Genomic DNA, 23,772 nt, shown 5'->3' with positions numbered 1-23,772 from the left:
GAACCCCTTTCCTCTTCGGGAATGAGAGTGCAAAGGCTCTCCTTATACCGTGGGTCGAGCAGTGTGTACACCCAGTAATCCGTAGTGGCCAGAATGCGTGTAACGCGAGGGTCACGAGAAAGGCATCCTAACATGAAGTCAGCCATGTGTGCCAGGGTACCTGTACGCAACACATGGCTGTCCTCACTAGGAAGATCACTTTCAGGATCCTCCTCCTCCTCCTCCTCAGGCCATACACGCTGAAATGATGACAGGCAAGCAGCATGGGTACCGTCAGCAGTGGGCCAAGCTGTCTCTTCCCCCTCCTCCTCATCCTCCTCATGCTCCTCCTCCTCCTCCTGAACGCGCTGAGATATAGACAGGAGGGTGCTCTGACTATCCAGCGACATACTGTCTTCCCCCGGCTCTGTTTCCGAGTGCAAAGCGTCTGCCTTTATGCTTTGCAGGGAACTTCTCAAGATGCATAGCAGAGGAATGGTGACGCTAATGATTGCAGCATCGCCGCTCACCACCTGGGTAGACTCCTCAAATTTTCCAAGGACATGGCAGATGGCTGCCAACCAGGGCCACTCTTCTGTAAATAATTGAGGAGGCTGACTCACACTGCGCCGCGCAAGTTGGAGTTGGTATTCCACTATAGCTGTACGCTGCTCATAGAGTCTGGCCAACATGTGGAGCGTAGAGTTCCACTGTGTGGGCACGTCGCACAGCAGTCGGTGCACTGGCAGATTAAACCGATGTTGTAGTGTCCGCAGGGTGGCAGCGTGCGTGTGGGATTTGCGGAAATGTGCGCAGAGCTGGCGCACCTTTCCGAGCAGGTATGACAAGTGGGGGTAGCTTTTCAGACAGCGCTGAACCACCAAATTAAAGACATGGGCCAGCCATGGCACGTGCGTGAGGCTGCCGAGCTGCAGAGCCGCCACCAGCTTACTGCCGTTGTCACACACGACCATGCCCGGTTGGAGGCTCAGCGGCGCAAGCCAGCGGTCGGTCTGCTCTGTCAGACCCTGCAGCAGTTCGTGGGCCGTGTGCCTCTTCTCTCCTAAGCTGAGTAGTTTCAGCACGGCCTGCTGACGCTTGCCCACCGCTGTGCTGCAACGCCACGTTACACCGACTGCTGGCGACGTGCTGCTGACACATCTTGATTGCGAGACAGAGGTTGCGTTGGAGGAGGAGGAGGAGGAGGAAGGTGCTTTAGTGGAGGAAGCATACACCGCCGCAGATACCACCACCGAGCTGTGGCCCGCAATTCTGGGGGTGGGTAGGACGTGAGCGGTCCCAGGCTCTGACTCTGTCCCAGCCTCCACTAAATTCACCCAATGTGCCGTCAGGGAGATATAGTGGCCCTGCCCGCCTGTGCTTGTCCACGTGTCTGTTGTTAAGTGGACCTTGGCATTAACCGCGTTGGTGAGGGCGCGTACAATGTTGCGGGAGACGTGGTCGTGCAGGCCTGGGACGGCACATCGGGAAAAGTAGTGGCGACTGGGAACCGAGTAGCGTGGGGCAGCCGCCGCCATCATGCTTTTGAAAGCCTCCGTTTCCACAAGCCTATACGGCAGCATCTCTAGGCTGATCAATTTTGCAATGTGCACGTTTAACGCTTGAGCGTGTGGGTGCGTGGCGTCGTACTTGCGCTTGCGCTCAAACTGTGGCGCTAACGACGTCTGGACGCTACGCTGAGAGACATTGCTGGATGGGGTCGAGGACAGCGGAGGTGAGGGTGTGGGTGCAGGCCAGGAGACGGTAGTGCCTGTGTCCTCAGAGGGGGGTTGGATCTCAGTGGCAGGTTGGGGCACAGGGGGAGAGGCAGTGGTGCAAACCGGAGGCGGTGAACGGGCATCGTCCCACCTTGTGGGGTGCTTGGCCATCATATGCCTGCGCATGCTGTTGGTGGTGCCTCCCCAGCTGATCTTGGCGCGACAAAGGTTGCACACCACTGTTCGTCGGTCGTCAGGCGTCTCTGTGAAAAACTGCCACACCGTAGAGCACCTTGACCTCTGCAGGGTGGCATGGCACGAGGGGGCGCTTTGGGAAACAGTTGGTGGATTATTCGGTCTGGCCCTGCCTCTACCCCTGGCCACCACACTGGCTCGGCCTGTGCCCACACCCTGACTTGGGCCTCCGCGTCCTCGCCCGCGTCCACGTCCTATAGGCCTACCCCTACCCCTCAGCATGGTGTATTACCAGTGATTTGATTTCCCAGGCAGGAAAGAAAGTGGCGCAAGCCTGCAGCCAAAATACAATTTTTTCCCTTGTTTTTCAAAGGACAAGCCACACTGCGTGTATTCAATGAATACTACTAAGTTTAATAACTGTGTTGCGGCCCTGCAAAAGTGTCACAGAACTTTGCTGTTGCAGAGTTATTAACTGTGGCAGAGCAGGTATTTCCCAGGCAGGAAAGAAATTGGCGCAAGGCTGCACTCAACCGTAGCTGGTTGCGTCTGATTTTTTTACGTTCTCCACGCAGCACACACGTACCCAGAGCCCTGACGGCTGTCAGAGGCAGGGCAAATATACTTTTTTCCCTTTTGTTTAAAAGGATAGGCCCACTGCGTCTATTCACTGAATAATAATTTTAATAACTGTGTTGCGGCCCTGCAAAACTGTCACAGAACTTTACTGTTGCAGAGTTACTAACTGTGGCAGAGCAGGTATTTACCAGGCAGGAAAGAAATTGGCGCAAGGCTGCACTCAACCGTAGCTGGTTGCGTCTGATTTTTTTACGTTCTCCACGCAGCACACACGTACCCAGAGCCCTGACGGCTGTCAGAGGCAGGGCAAATATACTTTTTTCCCTTTTGTTTAAAAGGATAGGCCCACTGCGTCTATTCACTGAATAATAATTTTAATAACTGTGTTGCGGCCCTGCAAAACTGTCACAGAACTTTACTGTTGCAGAGTTACTAACTGTGGCAGAGCAGGTATTTCCCAGGCAGGAAAAAAAATGGCGCAAGGCTGCACTCAACCGTAGCTGGTTGCGTCTGATTTTTTTACGTTCTCCACGCAGCACACACGTACACAGAGCCCTGACGGCTGTCAGAGGCAGGGCAAATATACTTTTTTCCCTTTTGTTTAAAAGGAAAGGCCCACTGTGCCTATTCAATGACTGATAACTGTGTTGTGGCCCTGCCTACACAATTCTGTGCCTGTAGTATCAATGCAAGGTGCAATGCTCTGCACCGCCGATTTTGAGAAAGAAAAAAAAGGAACACAGCTAACAGCAGCCAGCACAGTACTGCAGACGGTTAAATGTGGCCCTAGAAAGGACCGTTGAGGTTCTTGAAGGCTACACTCACTCCTAACACTCTCCCTGCCTAAGCACCACTTCTGTCCCTAATGCCGAGTGCAATGCTCTGCACTGCCGATTTTGAGAAAAAAAAAAATTTCTCCACTGCTAACAGCAGCCTGCACACAGGTAGATGTGGCCCTAAGAAGGACCGTTGGGGTTCTTGAAGCCTATACTAACTCCTAACGCTCTCCCTACAGCAGCTCCAGCACGATACCACTGTCCCTGAGCTAACTCACAAGGCATGTGTGGCGAGCCGCGGGAGGGGCCGACTTTTATACTCGGGTGACATCTGATCGCCCCAGCCACTCACAGCAGGGGGGTGGTATAGGGCTTGAACGTCACAGGGGGAAGTTGTAATGCCTTCCCTGTCTTTCAATTGGCCAGAAAAGCGCGCTAACGTCTCAGAGAGGAAACTGAAAGTAACCGGAACACCGCGTGGTACTCGTTACGAGTAACGAGCATCCCGAACACCCTAATATTCGCACGAATATCAAGCTCGGACGAGTACGTTCGCTCATCTCTACTTACTAACAAAGTGCAAGAATTGTGTTATGCATCATGTATGATACTTCTAAATAAAAATTTATTGAACAAAAAAAAAGAATTGCGAATCTACTTGTGGATTAGAATGGGTAATAAATTATATTATACCTAGTTCTACACTAGCAAGATTAGGAAAGCAATGTGTTTTCAAAGATTTGTTGATTTTTTATTAACAATCATGTATACTCCAGAATATATATAACAATATGAGCTTTAGGGTGCATTCAGATGAGCGTATGCGTACATAGGTGCACACAGAAACACATGCCCACGTATGTGTACAAACACATGTGAATGCAGGTCCGTGCAGCATTGCTTTCAATGTGGCTGCGGCTGCTGTGGCAGGGGATTCTTTACTCCCCGTAGGGAATATTTACACGGCAGCGGTGGAGAGGCAAGTATATATTTTTTTTTAAATACAAACCAGGGATGATTTTCAGGGAAGGGCTTATATTTCAAACCCTTCCCTTAAAATCACTGCAGTGGTCGCCAGCATCCTATTGCTTTCAATGGGGCTGCTGACAGCAGCCACAGCCGCATTGAAAGCAATGCTGCATGGGCCTGCATCACCCGGGCTGCGGGGGTGCAGAGCAGGGAAGCCCTGGTCTTTGTTACCTCCCCTGGCCGCCATAATCCTGGACGTCGGCTCTGGGCGAGTGCGCCGTGTCCATGTTGCTATGACAACTGGGCGCGCTTGCTCTGTCTCTGCCTGTCTTTAACAGGCACCGGGGGGCTTTTCTCCCAGCGTCCTGTGATTGGGTCCTGCTGCTGTCAGGCTCCCCGCCCCAATCAACTGCTAGGGCAGGAGTTCTGACAGCATTTAAACTGCTCAGTTCCCTTCTGACCTTGCCAGTGTATGTTTGGTCTCCTGCTACGAACGCATTACCTTCAATTGAAGTCCCGTTTTGACTCGCTTGCTTGGATCTGACTTCGATTTTACCCGACCCCTTGTACCACGTTCTCTCCTGTTCCCGATCCAGATTGCCTGACCTGCTTTTGTGTTTGTTTGTTTTCCTTTATTTGTCTGTGAGTTTGATACCTGCCCCGCATCCCTAGTGAGCCTAGAGACTGTCACCCAGTTGTCGCCCTAGGCCGTAGGGGGGCAAGTAGGTAGAGACAGGGGTTGTGGGTAGGACTAGGGACTTCTACCTGCCCGGACTCCAGTCATAACGTAAATGGCTCTCAATTATGGCGATAACAAAATATATGACATATGGGGAGTTGATCGTCAAAATAAAGGGTCTGTGGGATTCTTATAAGCACTGGCCATGCTCCACTACACACAGGAGAGACCAAGCCAGGGCCAATCTGAAGTCTGATAATTAAAGTCAATCCCTGAATGCTGTTGGTAAATAAATGCTTCCTGCAGGATTGTCATCTAATATTTCCTATATGAGCAGTACATGTCTAAAATTAATATCCAATTCTACTCTACAGAGAACTTCATAGGGGATTATACGAGGACGAGGCCCCAATGAAGTTCATGTAAAAAACTTCTGGAAAACAAATTTTAACAAAAGGCATATCAACAAGTTAGAGTTGTATATCTGATCTCTTTTTATTTAATTCTATTTTACAAAATGTACATTACAGTATCGCTTTAAGCAGCATGTTATTTAATTCACTCAGAAGGTTTGAAGATTATAACTATTACTAGTTTCTGATTGTATTGGTATGATTCAGTGCAAACTAGATAGAATGGTGATTGGCCAAAAGCAGTCTAAACCAAGGAATATGTTGTGAATCTATCTTCAAGCCTATCTGAAGTGGTGGCCTATTTGGTTGCCAGAATTGTGTTTTGAGAACATGCTTAACATACAGTATGCACCAGGTAACTTCAGACATAGATCCCCATTCATCCATATAATGGTCAAAAGAGTGCGTTTTTGGCCTGTGTTGATTTGGTATATGTTGTCATTCTTGTTGTTACCATGTAGAAATGCATAGTTGACTACACTTTTCTATGCAAAGGCATCCAGTATAAAACGTAAACTATATTGTATACATGTTTACATGGAAGCCTATGAGCCACATAGAGTATATCACTGTATGCTTATGTGAAAGCCATACCTCAGTAGCTACATAGTACATCTAGATATAGTCCTGAGTTACAGGATACATTCAATAGAAGGTTGGAACACAATCTAAGCTAACTAACAAGGTCTTTTCTTATCTTAAATATCTTGAGAAGAAAATATTAGGAAAGGCTTCAGTACAAAGATACATTGATTGTAGAATCAATGTTTATATTATTTGCCAGATACAAATGTTTTCCTTCTGATGTCCACAAATGCTCCTATAACATCCTTGTTCCTCAACGTGTATATCAAAGGATTCAGCATTGGGGTTATAACACTATAGAACAAAGTAGCCATTTTGTCCTGGCTCTTTACATGGGCCGATCCAGGTCTCATATACATGAAAACACCAGCGCCATAAAAGAGGGATACAACTATAATGTGTGAAGCACAGGTGGAGAAGGCCTTCCTCTGCCCCACAGTTGTGCTGATCTTCAGTATGCTGGAAATGATATAACCATACGTAATGAGGATGAGGAAGAATGGACATATTACCAACAACATAGCAAAGAAGAAAATAACAGTCTTATTAAGAGATATATCTGCACAGGCTAGCTCCAGGACTGATGGGATCTCACAGAAAAAGTGATTTATTACATTTGGACCACAAAACGGCAACTGCAATGCAAGGACTGTGTGTACAGTAGAGTCTATTAAGCCTACAACCCAGGAACCAGTTGCCATCTTAATGCACAAGACAGGATTCATAATATTAGCGTAGTGTAATGGGGTACATATAGCCACATATCGGTCATAGGCCATTGATAACAAGATGTAGCACTCCGTCCCTCCTAGGAAGAGATGGATGAACATCTGAGTGACACAACCATTAAAAGATATGCTTTTTCTCATTGACAAAAAGTTAATGAGCATATTTGGGACAATACTTGATGTGTACCAGATGTCCAAAAATGACAGATTGCTCAAGAAGAAATACATAGGGGTGTGAAGCCGGGAGCTTATTCTACTGAGAATAATAATGATAATGTTACCAGTTAGTGATATAATGTAACAAGATAAAAATACATGAAATAACACTATCTGAATATTCTTCTGGCTGGTCAACCCAAGAAGAATGAATTCTTCAACTGTTATGTATTTGGACAAGTTCATTCCAATGCCAGAATTGTGTAGAATCATAATCTTCCAGTTCCCAATATGTAAAAACTCATCAGCCTCCTACAAAAAGAACAGCTATTTGAATGAGCAAACCAAATCTACAATGCATTCAAAAAGTCTTCAGACCCTTTTACTTTTTTTTTTTACATTTTCTTATGCTGTGGCCTCACGCAAAAAATAAAAAATACTTTGCCCCATTAGTCTGCACTCAATACCCTATAATGACAAAGTACTGTGTGCAGGGTCTGAATACTTATGTCAATGCAAAATGCTAGTTCTTCATCTTTAAAAAAAATTACAAAGATTTCTAACATGCTGATTTCACTTTGTGATTGCGGGGTAGTGACTGCAGAATGATGGGGAAAATGTAACTTTTTTTTTTGTAAATTTGCGCAAGACCACAACATAAAATGTAAAAAATGTAAAAGAGCCTGAAAACCTTTTAATAATGCATTGTATACATCATAATGCAGTTAATGTAGTTGTTAATCTATGTATAAGGTAAGGTGTGTAATTGACACTCACAGCTTTCATTAGTTGAGATGTTGTTTGCAACACATTATTCCTAAAATAATTAGCAGATAAGGGTGTTTCCACATAAAAATGTGGGGTAATGGCATGATTTAGGCGCCTATTTTTCTTCTTTATAGATTGCTTTAAAGGGAATCTATTAGCAATTCTGCTGATGCAAACTCTACATGCTGCATTCCAGGAGGAGCGAGTGCAACCCGCCTCTTTGACTCGGAGCTTCGTTTCATGTCAAACTTTCTGAAATGTCGCAGCGTTTAAAAGGAACACATACACGGGTTGATAGGAATACCTGTCCTGGGTTCATGGTACTCACAGCAGTATTAACCCAGTGATACGTTCTCTTTAATTCAACCAATAGGTACGCAGGCAATACATTTTAAATTTGGACTAAAATCTTCCTTAGATATATATCACTGAGGATTCTTTTAAAATATAACTTTTATTAAAGTAAAATCTAATAAAGGAGGGCAAAAGGAAGCGCAAACCTATATGAACCCCAGATAATAACCAGAAAAACGAACAAAATAAACAAAAATGTAGAAGGTGATGGAGGGCTAGTTCTAAAGGCACTGATTAGTAGTAGGTTCCAGTTAGAGGATATCAGTAATAATTGATCATAAAGGGTCACAGAGCTTGTAAAGGGGTTGATGATAATCACGCATATGCATCTAATTCGACCCTTACATAAAGAGTATGCCTAATATCAGAGAAAATGAAATCTCTGGGAGACACCTACATCCCCAGAGTTCTGAACTCTGCTCTTCTCAAAAGAGATTCATCATGAGCAATCAAATATAAACAATAAAGTAAAGAAAATAAAAGATGAAAAGTGCAGTCAGTTTTGATGGTAAACTGACGGCAATGATGGAGATGCATGCACAAGGATGCCAGACACCTCTCTTGCCAAAGATACCGCCCACAAGAGGGGCTTAGTCCCCTTAACTAATCACAAGGACTCTAACTGTCCAGTAAAACAACAGACCAGATCACAACAGAAAACAACAGACTAGGTCACAATGAGGGAAAGCCTGAAGATTTGAATCAGCGCCGCCCTCCGTAGAAACTCCACCAAGGAGCGATTGACGCGTGTTAAAACTGTTGCGGATGCACTCATATCAATGCAGGAAATTACGAAGATGGACTAAAATAGTCATGCCCACTCAGGATGATGCGTGTCGAAAAAAAATTGTGCATTAGCTCGCATTGGAATATTATTGTAATATAACGATTAGAGATTGAGCGAGCATGCTCGCTAAGGGCAATGCTCGCTCGAGCGTTTGCCCTTAGCGAGTATGCTCGCTTATCACTAATAACGATATAAAGTTATTTGTATAGCGCTGTGGAATAAGTTGGCGCTATACAAGTAACAAGTCCCTTCCATTCCCCTCTTATATAGGGGTATGACCAAAATCCTAGGCATACAGTCAATTGGTTAAAAACATTTAATAAAAGATAGCTATTTCTCATCAGTACAGAGCAGAGACAATTGAAACGTGTTGTTGGTGTACCTATTAGTTTAACCCCTTGGTGACCAAGCCTGTTTGCGCTTTAATGACCAGGCCAAATTTTGGAAATCTGATAGAATAACTACGTCAAAGTTTTGAAATTGTTTTTTCACCACATGTTGTAATTCATTTAAGTGGTAAAAATAGGCCAATAGAATTTGTGTATATTTAATAAAAGCGCCAAAATTTGGAAAATTTTGAAACAATTATCATTTTTTTCACATATTCAAATGCAATATGTCAAATATGTGCAAACATACTGTACAAATTATTGATGAGATATATATTTCCATCAGTTTACTTTAGTTTTTTTTAACCATTTAGGAGACGTACACATTTAACATTCCTTATTAAAATTTTGAGGAAAAATGTTGTTTTCTTACACCAAGCCAAGATTGCAAAGAGTCAGAGGTGTAGGAATGATAGATATTCCCACTAATGACCCCATTTTTAAAAATATACCGGGGGGGGGGGGGGGGGGCAGGAGTATTCTGACCCCACAGTTTTTTTCAGGAGTTAATGCAATTGAGATAAGAAAAAATAACATCTCATATTTTTGCAAATATGACATTTTAAAGACAGTTTTTTTTTCTATAGTGCACATGAAAGTGATGATTTGCACCACAAAATGGATACCCCTGATTGTTCTGTGTTCAGAAACATACCCATTATGGCCCTAGTTTTATGGCTGTATGCACAACAGGGCCAAAATCTAAAGGAGCAGCTTGTGGCTTTCAGAACAGAAATCTTGCTTGAAGTTGTTTCAGGCCCCATTGCCCACTTGTAGAGCCCTTGAGCTGCCAAAACTAGAGAACCCCCACAAATTACCCCATTTCGAAATCTACACCCCTTAACAAATTCATCTAGGGGTGTACTGTGTACTTTGACCTCCCAGTTTTTGAATGAATCTAAAGGTAGACACTCGCTAGCGATATTTTTCCCTGTGATGTGACAGCGATGATTATGTAACCAATGATTTTCAATGGTTTCATACTCATTTGCAATTTTTCAGTACAGCTTCACATTGCAGAGAAGAAATGTGTGATATCGCTCAGTGTCTGCAATGGGGCCAGCGGCAGCAGCTAGCCCCATTGCAAACATAGGGAGTATATTGCGGACTTCTGCCAAAACTGTCATAGCGGCAAAGAGGTGAGTATATAATTTTTTTTTTCACCAGCTAGGGAAGATTTTCAGGGAAGGGCTTACATTTCAAGCCCTTCCCCGAAAATCATGCTGCAGGGTTGCCTACAACCCACTGCTTTTAATGGGGCCTACAGCAGCAGCGAAGACCCCATTGAAAGCAATGGGATAGCATTCTGGACTTCTACCACAGCAGTGGCAGAGGGTTCCTTCATCCCCCGCGGTTCCCGCAGGGGGTGAAGGAAACTCCTACCACAGCTGTCACAGCTGTGGCAGAAGTCCACAATATACTCCCTATGCTTTTAATGGGGCTGGCGCTGCTGTTGCTGCCGGCCCCATTGAAAGCATTTTGCGATATCAGAGCATTTTTTATGTGCTGCGAGGCGAGTGTTTTCATGCTAGTGGGTGTCCGCCCTAAGCAAAGTAGAAGGAAAAAAAAATATGATTTTCATTTTTTTTGGTAATTGTGACATTTTAAAAGCAGGGTTTTTATGCAACATACATATGAATGAAAACTTTGTACACAAATGGATACCCCCGTTTGTCCTGTGTTTAGAAACGTACCTGTTGTGGCCATAATCTTATGTCCATATGCATAACGGAAAGCCAAAACTAAATGAGCAGCCAGTGGCGTTCGGAGCAGAAATTTTGTTTGAAGGTGTTTCTGGCTCCATTCCACACTCGTAGAGCCCTGGAGGGGCCAAAACAACAGAGAGGTGTACTGCGTATTTTGACCCCACGGTTTTTCAAAGCAAAGCAGAAGGGAAAAAAAAACAATTTACATTTTTTTGGCAAGCATGTAATTTTAAAAACAGTTTTTTTTGTACAGCACACATATGAATGAAGACTTGAACCCCAAAATGGATACCCCTGTTGGTGCTATGTTTAGAATTAGAAACCTACCCGTTGTAGCCTCAATCTCCTTACCGGATGCATGGCTAGGCCTGTAATGCAGGGAACACCCTTCGGCTTTCAGGGCACAACTGAATAATTTCCAGGCCCCATTGCTCACTTGTAGAGCCATCAAACTGCCAAAATGAAAGAATGCCCTTCACAAGTCACCCCATTTTGAAATCTAGACCCCTTAGCCCATTTATCTAGGTGTGTACTGAGCCTTCTGACACAACAGTTTTGACCCAACAAATTATTATAAAGCAGGTGAAAAATAAACAAAATGTAATTTTTTTCACAAATATATCACTTTCATGACAGGTTTCATTGGTTCAAGTGGAAAAAAAACACCCCAAATTTTGTAGCACTAGTTCCCTCTGTGCTCAGCAATACCCCCATTGTAGCCCCAATCTACTTATAGGACACATGGCAAGGCCTATAATGGAGGGAACATCCATTAGCTTTTAGGGCACAACTGAATAAATTGACTCCGTAAAATGTATCCCCCTCCTTTTGGCATTCCCTAAATCTTAGATAAAATTAATAATGTAAACTGTGTGCTATGTCTCAAAACAGGGGTAATTACAGAGGATTGGTTGGCATAGACACATGGGACAATATTCCAGGTATCTCTCCTCTTCCCATGCTTGCTGCCAACCCAACGCTTTTTGGGGGGATATTTCTTGACTTCAGTGGCAGGGATGAGGTTCTGTGAACCTTCGCAGCTCTTAAAACTCGTAATCTTGCTGAGGTGCGGTGGTTTCACACAGAAGGCGCTCAACAAGCTGCTCCAGGAACTGCAGGAAAGTGAGTGTTCCCTGGGACTTGTTGTAAAGTATGTAGGCATTATAGGTAGCGATCTGAATAATGATGGGCGCACATTGCCATTTGTGGAATCCACTTGTGCAGAATCCAGCTTTGAGCCCTGCCGTGACCCTGCGTATGGCCGCGTAACATACTGCACATAACTGCGTACTCATGCAGGTGGTCATGTGCAGTACACCTTTTTTCGTTTTTATGTGATCATCAGATAATGGCAATTAGATTTCCCGCCCTATCGCTTAGCCTTGATGTGGGTCGCTGGAGACCATACACGATAGGATTGCGCTAGGGCTGCAGGTATCCACGACCATAGAGGACAACGGGCTCTATGTCGCGGATATCCGTGGTAAAATAGAACATGCTGTGCTCTATTTTCTGCAAGTGGATTACGAAATTCTGACCCGCTAACATGAGCAAAATTGTGTATTTCAATGCATTTGATTGATTCGCGTATTTTTGCAGATCCAACGCTTGCGGATTCTGCAATTCCTATCCGGTCATGTGAGACCGGCCTAAGGAAGATTGCTGCCTTTTCATAACATTGGATAATGGTGACCACGTGACCAGGGACCGCTCACCTCATCCCTCAGTCACTGCTCCAGGCTCTCCAGGCTTTCCCCGGGCACATGCGCAGAAGCCAGGGAAAGGCCTGTAGATAAACATCCCATCGGGGGACGAATCTGGGCCTTAGGTAAGTAACTTCTTCTCCACTCACAGATCGGATCCATGAGGGGAGATGAAACTTACTTTTTAAACTTTTTTAAACTTTTACATGATCCCCGTTATCCATTATAATAGCAATCATGTAACCGAGGACCACACACCCCGGCCCCTGGTGACATTTCAAGGCTCTCGGCTACCGGCAGGGAGCTTTTTAAACTTCCCGAGCAATCCTCGTCTTCTCTGCATGCATCCACCATTTTGCTGGCCAGCATTTGCACAGAAGTCGGGGAAAGGTCGCGAGACGAATCCGGGGGCCTTAGGTAAGTAATCTCATCTCTCCTCACAGATCGGATCCATGAGGGGAGATGAAACGTACTTTTTCAACTTTATTTTACTTTTAAATGATCGCTGTTATCCGTTGGATAACGGCAATCACGTGACCGGGTAGCCAGGGGCAGAGAGATTTTAAATTTCCCAGGCACTCCCGGCTTCTGCACATGCGCCCGACATTTTGCTGGTGGCGGGCTTGCCCAGAAGCCAGCGGCAGGTCCTTGCAGGACCAGAACATCATGGAACATTGTGAAGGCTAGAAGTGAGTAATCTTACCTCCCCTCCCGGATTGGATAGGTGAGGGAATATAAAACTTTTACTTTTTAAAATTTTTAAAGACTTTTATGCGATCGCCACTGTCCACTAGATAACGGCGACCCCGTGACCAGGGCTGTCCCCCATGACAGCTCCAGGCTCTCGGTTACCTCCAGTAGCCGTTAGTAGGAAGCTGTCACACTTCCTGATCCTGGGGCTTTATTCTACAGGGTCGGCGTGTTTTTGTGGTCCTGTAGAATAAAGCCTAGATACCCAGGATGTGAAAACACGTATGAATGGTCACTAAGGGGTTACTTAAAGATTAATCTATAACAAAATCAGCAGCCCCAGTAGGTCCTGTTTTCTTCCAAACTTCCTTTCAAGTCAGTTTATATGAGCACAAAATGTATAAATGTTCTCTTACCCTACAAAGTTTACTCAGTCTTCAATTCTTATTTTTCGAAAATGAACGTTACATCTATAGAGATGACACATCACATGACGGTGCCTGCGGCAGCACATTGGCAGATATAAATTAATAACATACAGTAAACATATTACACCATTCTTTTTGTACCAATATAGATCTAGTTTAAGCAGAGATGGAGCTACAGTAGGTCTACCTGCACCGAGGGCAAAGCTACAGTTTAGTGCCCCCACCTGACCGGAATGTTTTTTATTTATTTTGTTTGAACATCCAAAGGTATCGCTCCATAGTATGGCTTCTGGGCAGCCATGAAATATGTGCAGAACAGGGTTTGTGAATTGGTTATTATTGTTTGTGCAGTTTTGCAATTAAATCCACTGTTTACCAGTAAAATTGTTCAGCCATTTAACAATTAATTTGAAACTGTACCAAACAATATCCCAGTGTGGTTCTTGGCTGTACTGGCCTACGTTATGTAATAACAATGGCCTCTTTAGTAATAATGCCCCATCCTGGCCCCATTTTAATATTAATGCCCCTCTTGGCCCCTGTTTAGCAACAATGCCCCTCTTGGCCCCCTTTTAGTAATAATGTCCCTCCATGCCTCCTTTAAGTAATGATGCTCTCTATGCCACCTTTTTGTAATGATGCCCCTCCTGGCCCCCTGTATGAAGATGTGTTCACACATAGTAGAAAATTCACATCAAAATGCAAAGCAAAAACCGCATCAAAATCTTTCCCATTGGTGCAGATCCACAGACGATTTTACTCTAAGAATTGAAAAGGTGAAATCTGCTGCAGATCGACATCAAATAATAATGCGGAGTTTGACACGTTTTTGGTGGGGATTTTGGTGCGGATTTCTGCACACCATTCTACTAGGTGTGAGTGTAGCCTTGGGTTATGTTTGTAATTAGCAGATTCGTTTCAGAAATTTCTTTGACTATCCTATTTAATTCATGCATATAATGCAGAAATAACCAGAGTCAGATGTGTGGAACGGATTTTCAATTGCAGAAATATCAGCAGCAAATGTGCTATGTGTTAAAATGCTGCTGTTATGCTTAAGAAATGCAGCAAGTAATCCAAGACTTGTTATGTCCTCTTTGTCTAATACTACAGTTTGTTTGAAGATTAAAGACTATTCAGTAAAATGTGTACTGCAAAGAGGATACCAGAAAGTAGGCGACTATGATTCGCCAGTAGTCAGTGTGTTGTGCTGGTAACGGCTACATAAATAGGCTGCAATAACGTCACTTGAATCACAAAAAAATGTTAATTTGAAATATTATATATACTTACAAGTTGAATCAAATCCTAGCGCTCCAACATGCAAGGACTATAATAAACACTATAAGAAAAAGTTGTGCAACTATTTTCAAATACACAATGACCAAAATTTTTACAAACGTAAGCCAAAAGCTCGTGTTTTCAGCAAATTGTAGACTTATATTTAAGTTTCTTGTATTGTGCAGTCTCAACTGTTCTGAAAAGTGCAGTTCAGTATGTTTTTTTAAGCTGCGCAATGTAATTATGTAAGTGCACATTTGTCTATAATGGGACAATTTCAAACCCTCTCAGTGATGTTGTGCCCTACATGTATTGTATAAGTTCCTGGGTTTTTCATATGCTTGATACCAATATATACCAGATACATTTCATCTTACACAGATAAAACTAACATACAAATATAAAGTTCTCCGCAGTGATAGTTAGTTACCTGTAATTATGGTTTCATATATTATGCATATGTGGCATTGATGTAAAAGAAAGATTAAAATGTAATTTCCTTATTTCTCCTTGTATTCTTGGCAGTATTAGAAGTGCACATGATAATAGTGTCTAGAGGTGGATTCCAGATTCAGATCCTTAGAGGTCGTGCTCAACTTTGTCTCAGATCAGGACTTATAGGCAGTTCGGGTTCTGTAATGAGCACTTTATGAACATTAACTAAACTTATTATAGATTGCACAAGGGATTATGTCCCAGAACACAAGTAGGAAAGTGAAACTTTTTCAAAACAGATTTTCAGAAACTTTGTTGTCTGTAAATTAGTTGAAGTATTTTACATATTTAAGACTTCTGAGTAGTAGACAAGTATATGAAATGTGCTAAGAGTTTTATTAAAGGTTTTTTTTTGGCTTTAGGTTAATCATTAGAGATGAGCGAGCACCAAAATACTCAGGTGCTCGTTGCTCGAGTCGAACTTTTAGTAATACTCGAGAGCTCGTTCCGAGTAACGAACCCCATTGAAGTCAATGGGTGACTCGTGCATTTTTGTATGGGACCGATGCTCCGCATAGGTGATGACTTGTAAAACACCAGAAAACATCAGAAAGTCATGGAAACACCACAGAAACGGACAGGGAAGTGCAGGGACAGCATGCATGGCTGCATCTGAGGCTTCCACTATTAAGCCAAAATGGGGGTAAGAGTCTGGCGTCACCCCCCTAGCAATTTACTTCAGACAAACCCTCATTAGCAAGGCACACGCGCTGGTACATCTTAGCTAAGCACACACTACCTGCAACCAAGGACAATTACTGTCTGCGGGTGACACCGCTTCCTCTTGTCCTGGGTTACATGCAGGCAATGCTGTCCAATCCACCCGCACGACCCTGCGTCCACAGCGCACCCAAAATTTTCCCTGCACAGCGTTCAGCTGCCCTCATGCCACATGCTCGCTTCATAGCTACACCACCCTCATGTCTGTTTATAGGTGCGTACTGGATGAGGAGGAACCGGAGGCACACACTGCAGAGGGTTGGCAGGGCTAGGCAGCAACCCTCTTTGAAAGTGTGGGCGATAGCCCACAATGCTGTTGAGAATTGATGATAAATTGACATTCGATCATCATTCCAATCCTGTGCCACCTCCGTTGCAAAGTTGTCAGGAGCCGCAAACGTGGGCATAAAGGGGACTCAGATGCCAGCACTTCTACACATCTCCACAATGCAGCAATACTCTGTGTGGGAAGCATGTGAGCGGGCCCAGGGTCAGGCTCGGTCCCAGCCTCCATTGTGTGTGACTCAAGGTGCCGCAAGTTGCATAGCAATGAGAAATCCATGTGTCCCCAAACAATTCATTCTGTGTAGCTGTCAGATGGCTCAACACTGCAATGGGAAGTCTTTGAGTTTCTTAGGCTCGCCTATGCTGTCGGTGCACAAAGATGGTATTACACAGGAAGAAATCAGAGCGCCCAAACATGGCAGAGTTTCACCCCGCCAAGGACCTCGGCCCGCATTTCTACCCTAGTCATTCAGTGTATTTGTGCCAAACAGGCCATGGCCGACATTTCTGCCCAAGTCAGTCAGTGTATTTGTGCCAGATAATTAAAACACCGCGATGGGAAGTCTTTGTGCACCCACAGCAGAGGCAGACCCCAGTAACATTTCTGTAGCAAGAGTATAGGCGGACCCCAGTAACATTTCTGTAGCAAAAGTATAGGCCGACCCCAGTTACATTTCTATAGCAAGAGTATAGGTGAACCCCAGTAACATTTCTGTAGCAAAAGTATAGGCAAACCCCTGTAACATTTCTGTAGCAAAAGTATAGGCAGACCCCAGTTACATTTCTATAGCAAGAGTATAGGTGAACCCCAGTAACATTTCTGTAGCAAAAGTATAGGCGAACCCCTGTAACATTTCTGTAGCAAGAGAATAGGTGAACCCCTAAAACCATTCAGTAAAAAAGGTATAGGCAGACCCTAGTAACATTTCAGTAGCCAATGGGCCCACCATTGTAAGGCCGAAACGTGTCGTACCCCATTAAAGTGAGGAACCTATACCGCTGTGGATTTGCTTTTATATATACCTGCCGGGATTGGAGGTGTCTGAGCACAGACACCTCTGTGAAGTAAGTGCTATAAACCTTTGCATTGCATTGCTCGATCCAATTGCGGATTTCGACAGAGCACTGAGATTTTCTTTCCTTGCATCTCATTCAGTAGAAAAGGTATAGGCAGACCCCAGTAACATTTCTGTAGCAAGAGTACAGGTGGACCCCAGTAACATTTCTGTAGCAAGAGTATAGGCGGACCCAAGTAACATTCCTGTTGCAAAAGTATAGGCAGACCCCTGTAACATTTCTGTAGCAAGAGTATAGGCGAACCCCTGAAAAAATTTGGTTACCAAGAGTGTATGTGAAGGTCAGAAAAATTAGTTAGAAAACAGTATAGGCGAGGGGCCAGAAAAATTGCTGTAACAAGATTACAAGTGCACCCCTGAAAAATCACTCAACCGTGAGGGCAGGTGGGCACTGGCAGTTGACAGGCGGGTACGCTTATCCGTGATGATTCCCCCAGCTGCACTAAACACCCTCTCTGACAAGATGCTAGCTGCAGGGCAGACCAGCACCTCCAGGGCGTACAGCGCAAGTTCGTGCCACGTGTCCAGCTTTGACACCCAATAGTTGTATGGAGCAGAGGCATCACGGAGGATGGTGGTATGATCGGCTACGTACTCCCTCACCATCTTTTTACAGTGCTCCCTCCGACTCAGCCTTGACTGGGGAGTGGTGACACAGTTTTGCTGGGGAGCCATAAAGCTGGCAAAGGCCTTGGAGAGTGTTTCTCTGCTGCGCTGGACATGCTGCCTGATCCCCGCTCCTTCCCTGCCACTTGGCCCTCTGAACTGCGTCTTCTGCCACTAGGGCTGTCAGATGGGAACTTTAGCATCACTTTTTCCACCAGGACCCTGTGGTATTGCATCACTTTCGTACCCTTTTCCTCTTCGGGAATGAGTGTGGAAAGGTTCTCCTTATACCGTGGGTCGAGAAGGATGTACACCCAGTAATCCGTGTTGGCCAGAATGCGACTAACACGAGGGTCATGGGAAAGGCAGCCTAACATGAAGTCAGCCATGTGTGCCAGGGTATCAGTATGCAACACATCGCTGTCCTCACTAGGAAGGTGATTTTCAGGATCCTCCTCCTCCTTCTCTTCTTCAGCCCATACACGCTGAACAGATGAGAGGCAAGCAGCATGGGTACCCTCTGCAGTGTGGCCAGCTGTCTCTTCACACTCTTCTTCCTGCTACTCCCCCTCCTCCTCCTCCTCCTCCAAAACGTGCTGAGATATAGACATAAAGGTGGTCTGGCTATCAAGCAACATACTGTCATCCCCTGTCTCCTGTTCCAACCGCAAAGCGTCGACCTTTATGCTTAGCAGCGAACTTCTCAGCCCTTCAAAGCAGTGGGATGCTAACGCTAATGATTGCCGCATCACCGCTCACCATCTGGGTAGACTCCTCAAAGTTTCCAAGGACCTGGCAGATATCTGCCATCCATGCCCATTCCTCAGTAAAGAATTGCGGAAGCTGACTACCACTCCGCTGCCCATGTTGCAGCTGTTATTCCAATATAGCTCTATGCTGGTCGTACAGCCTGGCCAACATGTGCAGCATAGAATTCCAGTGTGTGGGCACGTCACACAGCAGTCGGTGCTCTGGCAGCTGAAACTGACATTGCTGGGTCCTCAGGGTGGCAGCGTCCATGGTGGACTTGCGGAAATGTGCGCAGATGCGGCGCACCTTGCCGAGCAGGTCAGACAAGTGGGGGTAGTTTTTCAGAAACTGTTGAACCACCAAATTGTAGACGTGGGTCAGGCATGGCACGTGCGTGAGGCTGCCGAGCTGCAGAGCCGCCACCAGGTTACGGCTCAGCGGAGAAAGCCAGAGGTCAGTCTGCTCTGTCAGACCCTGCAGCAGCTCGGGGGCCGTGTGACTCTTGTCACCTAAGCTGATTAGTTTCAGCATGGCCTGTTGACGCTTGCCCACCACTGTGCTGCCGCACCATGCGCTACTGATATGCTCACACTTCTTAATTGAGAGGTAGAGGAGGCGGAGGGTTGGGAGGAGGTGTTATAAAACGCCGCAGATACCAGCACCGAGGTAGGACCCGCTATTCTGGATGTGGGTGGGACATGAGCAGTCCCAGGCTCTGACTCAGTTCCAGCCTCCACCAAGTTCACCCAATGTGTCATCAGGGAGATATAGTGGACCTGCCCACCAGTACTTGTCCACGTGTCTGTGGTTAAGTGGACCTTCCCAGTAACCGCGTTAGTGAGGGCACGATTTATGTTGCGGGAGACGTACGGGTGTAGGGCGGGGATGACACACCGAGAAAAATAGTGGCGATTAGGACCAAGTAGTGCGGGACCGCAGCCGCCATCATGTTTTTGAAAGCCTTCGTTTCCACAAGCCTGTACAGCAGCATCTCCAGGCTGATTAATTTGGCAATGTGCACGTTTAAAGCTTGTACGTGCGCGTGGGTGGTGGCGTATTAGCGCTTTCACTCCAACGCTTGTGTTAGCGACAGCTGAACGATGCGCTGAGAGACATTGCTGGATGAAGTGGAGGACGGTGGAGGGTGGGTGCAGGCCGGGAGGCGCTCGTGCCTGTGTCCTGGGAGGGGGATTGGATCTGTGTGGCAGGTTGGGGCACAGGAGAAGAGACAGTGGTGTGACCTTGAGGCAGTGAATGGCCTTCGTCCCACCTAGTGGGGTGCTTGGCCATCATATGCCTGCGCATGCTGGTGGTGGGGAGGCTGGTAGTGTTGGCTATCCGGCTGATCTTTGTGCAACACAGGTTGCACATCACTGTTTGTCGGTCGTCCACGCTCTCACTAAAAAGCATCCACACCTTTGAACGCCTAGTCCTCTGCATGGAGGCTTGCCGCGAGGGGGTACTCAGCCTGTGCCGACACCCTAACTTGGACTTCCGCGTCCACGTCCTCGACCCTTACCCCTACTCCTCATCATGGCGGATTAAGAATAGAGCAGGGTCCAAATAAATTATCCCACTGTTCAGCACTGACAACTGTGGCTTAATTTACCACACACAGAGACTTGTAGATAGCGGAGGCTCTATGCTGTGACTTAAAAAAATTAACCTACTGTCTTGCGCTGATACCTAGGGGTAATTTACTGCTCGCAGAGACTTGTAGATAATAGAGGCTGTATGGAGTGTGACAAGACTCTAAAGCCAGTGGAAAGTGCTGGTAACTGAGGCTATCTCAATCCCACCAAAGAAAGGGTATCGTGAGATGCTCTGCACAGCAGCAGAGCTGAAATACTTAGCAGTGGCCCAGGCGATATTACAGTACTGTTTAGCGGTGAGACCTCTGTCTAATACACTGCAGACACAGAACGGTATAACTGAAGTCGTTTGCAGTAGGCTAGGAAATGTTAGAGAGCAGTTTCACGGTGAGAGCTGTTTGTACGGCACTGCCGGCTGAGAACGTTATTACTGAAAGGCTGGGAACAGGTCTAGATGCGTAATACAAAAATTGATGCACTACTACTCCCAGCCAGCCACAACTAGAATGCACACAGTCAGATGTAGCCCTAAGAAGGAGCGTTGGGGTTCTTGCATGGAGGATCAGGACTGTATAGTGTATAACTTTCCCTATAGAAGTGGCTGTGTCCCTACACTCTGTGTCTAATGCACTGTATAAACAGTGCATAAGTTGTTTGCAGTAGGCTAGGAAATGTTAGAGAGCAGTTAGAGAGGCCTAAAAAGGACCATTGGGGCTCTTGAGGACAGGATCCTACTCCAACACTTTCCCTATATAAGCAGCTCTTTCCCTCAACTCTGCCTATGGCACTGCAGCCACAGGACAGTATAGCTGAAATGGCATACACAGCCCGAGATGCTTTTTAAAAAAATTGGTGCACTAGTGCTCCCAGCCAGCCACAACAGTAATGCACACTAGGAAGAGTAGCCCTAAGAAGGACCATTGGGGTTCTTGACAATAGGATTCTACTCTAACACTTTCCCTATATCAACAGCAGCACTTTCCCTACCCTCTGCCAGCATGCGTCTGAGGCGAGCTGTGAGCGGGACCAGTTTAAGTACTCAGCGGTCACCTGATCGGCTCAGCCACTCACTACTGTGGGGGGGAGAGGGCTGGCACGTCACAGCAGGAAGTGGTAATACCTTCCCCGCATGTCTGTTGGCTAGAAAATGGCGCTAAACATGCGGGGAAGGAAATGCAATTGACTCGGGTCCCGCGTGGTGTTCGTCTCAAGTAACGAGCATCTCGAGTAGCCTCGGACGAGTGTGCTCGCTCATCTCTAGTTAGGACCCATCTGAATGCTTGGTCTCCTGGACGTTGGTAGATGGTCCAATATAATTTGATCAAATTATATACCAAGAACCTTGCATTATTTAATGTGGTTAGAGTATTGATTATAGGTATGTATATCTCTGATAGTAAATTTATTTTGTGCATTGTTGCCATTTTTTGTGTTTACAGCTCTCTAGTCTTTGTATGTTCCCTGTCTCGTATCCCACTTCGTGTTTCTCAGTCTTGTCTGTGTACTCTTGTCCTTTGCCTTCCCATACCTGCACCACTCCTGGTCCTGTTCTGTGTTATTGGTGTATACCAGAATGTGTTCAATGTTCCTTCAGGGTTAATCAGGTCCTAGAGGAACATCGCTGGGCCATTCTTATCAGGACAGCTACCCTGCTTCTAGGCAGGATTGCCCCTAATCTTTCTGCCTAGCATAGGACAGGGTTTTACACATCACCAGTCTGTTTCTCATCGCCTGGTACCAAAGCCTCTGTTCGCCAAAGGTAAGCTGTCAACCTCGCCTGGATTGGTCCTACATGAGGCTAATTTTATACAGACAAGTGCAATATTGGACCAATATTGCGCTTGCCAATATGTGATTTACCCAAGGATGCAAGTCTTTTTGTGTCAAAAACACCTCACATCACTTTAGGGAAGTAGCAATCCTCTGGCTCAGCTCTTGAGAGGATCGGTAAGCCTTTCCCATTGTTTTCAACAGGAAACCTCACACACCCTGCGATGCTCTTCCCAGCACCATTGAAAATTATGGGCAAGGCCTTCCAAGGTAATACCTAAAAATAGAACACCGTGATGTTGGAAGAAGTTGCTCATGTATATGACCCCATTAAAAAAATTGTGTCTTCAACACACAAATTTCACGCGATTTTCTTGTCCGTGTGAAAACAGCCTCACATAACATACAAATTTTAACGCTAATTTAAAGCGGTGTTATCTGCAGTGAAATTCTGCAGCAAAAATTGATATAATGAGGATTTACTCCTTAACACCTTAGTGACCAAGCCTGTTTGCGCCTTAATAACGAGGTGAATTTTAGAATTGACTTGTCACTTTAACATGGAAAAACTCTGTAAAGGCTTTGCATATGCGATTTATTATGACATTGTTTTTTCCCCACATATTGTACTTCATTTTGGTGGTAAAAATAGACCAATATAATTTGTGTATATTTATTAAAATGGGAACATTTTCAAATTGCAATATGTCAAATATGTGCAAACATACTGTCCAAATTTTGATGTGATATATATTTCCATCTGTTTACTTTATTCTGGAAGCACATTTGAAAAACTTTAGTTTTTTAAAAAAACATTTAGGAAATGTACCAATTTAACATTGATTATAACAATTTTGAGGAATATTTTGTTTTCCTACACCAAGCCAAGATTGCAAAGGCTCATAGGTGTCAGAATGATAGATACTTTTCTAAATGACCCCATTTTAAAAAATACACCTTTAGGGCTTAGTCAGACGGGCGTTTTTTCGCGCGATTTGCGCATGCGCATGCGTCCGGCGATTTTATAAAACCATTGCTTTGCAATGGTATTGGACACATGAGTGCTTTTTATGCGCTCGTCCGATAAATTATAGAACAGAAATCGCAGATCGCACCTATCTGCGATTCCTGTTCTCTTCTCAAATATGTGCAAACAAACTGTACAAATTTTGATGTGATATATATTTCCATCTGTTTACTTTATTCTGGAAGTACATTTGAAAAACTTTAGTTTTTTTAAAAACCATTTAGGAAATGTACCAATTTAACATTGATTATAACAATTTTGAGGAATATTTTGTTTTCCTACACCAAGCCAAGATTGCAAAGGCTCATAGGTGTCAGAATGATAAATACTTTTCTAAATGACCCCATTTTAAAAAGTACACCTTTAGGGCTTAGTCAGACGGGCATTTTTCCGCGTGATTTGCGCATGCGCATGCATCCGGCGATTTTATAAAACCATTGCTTTGCAATGGTATCGGACACATGAGCGCTTTTTATGCGTTCGTCCAATAAATTATAGAACAGAAATCGCAGATCGCACCTATCTGCGATTCCTGTTCTCTTCTCTATATGCGCTCAATGGGGCCGGC

The 23,772-nt window shown here is 45.0% G+C and overlaps 1 protein-coding gene across 1 annotated transcript; it reads right to left on the bottom strand.

Annotated features, from left to right (window-relative positions):
• Positions 1 to 6,081: 6,081 nt before the first annotated feature.
• LOC136610764 (putative olfactory receptor 2B8) lies at positions 6,082 to 7,023 on the bottom strand. The gene has a single exon (XM_066589973.1). It carries the CDS (start codon positions 7,021 to 7,023, stop codon positions 6,082 to 6,084), a length of 942 nt encoding a protein of 313 aa, XP_066446070.1.
• Positions 7,024 to 23,772: the final 16,749 nt, after the last annotated feature.

The sequence above is a fragment of the Eleutherodactylus coqui genome, chromosome 2 (assembly GCF_035609145.1).
Source record: "Eleutherodactylus coqui strain aEleCoq1 chromosome 2, aEleCoq1.hap1, whole genome shotgun sequence".
NCBI classification, from domain to species: domain Eukaryota; kingdom Metazoa; phylum Chordata; class Amphibia; order Anura; family Eleutherodactylidae; genus Eleutherodactylus; species Eleutherodactylus coqui.
This window is presented reverse-complemented; position numbering and strand designations above follow the sequence as displayed.

Coding starts and splice junctions, on each gene's coding strand:
- LOC136610764 (XM_066589973.1), bottom strand. CDS start 7,023: ATGAACTTGTCCAAATACATAACAGTTGAAGAATTCATTCTTCTTGGG.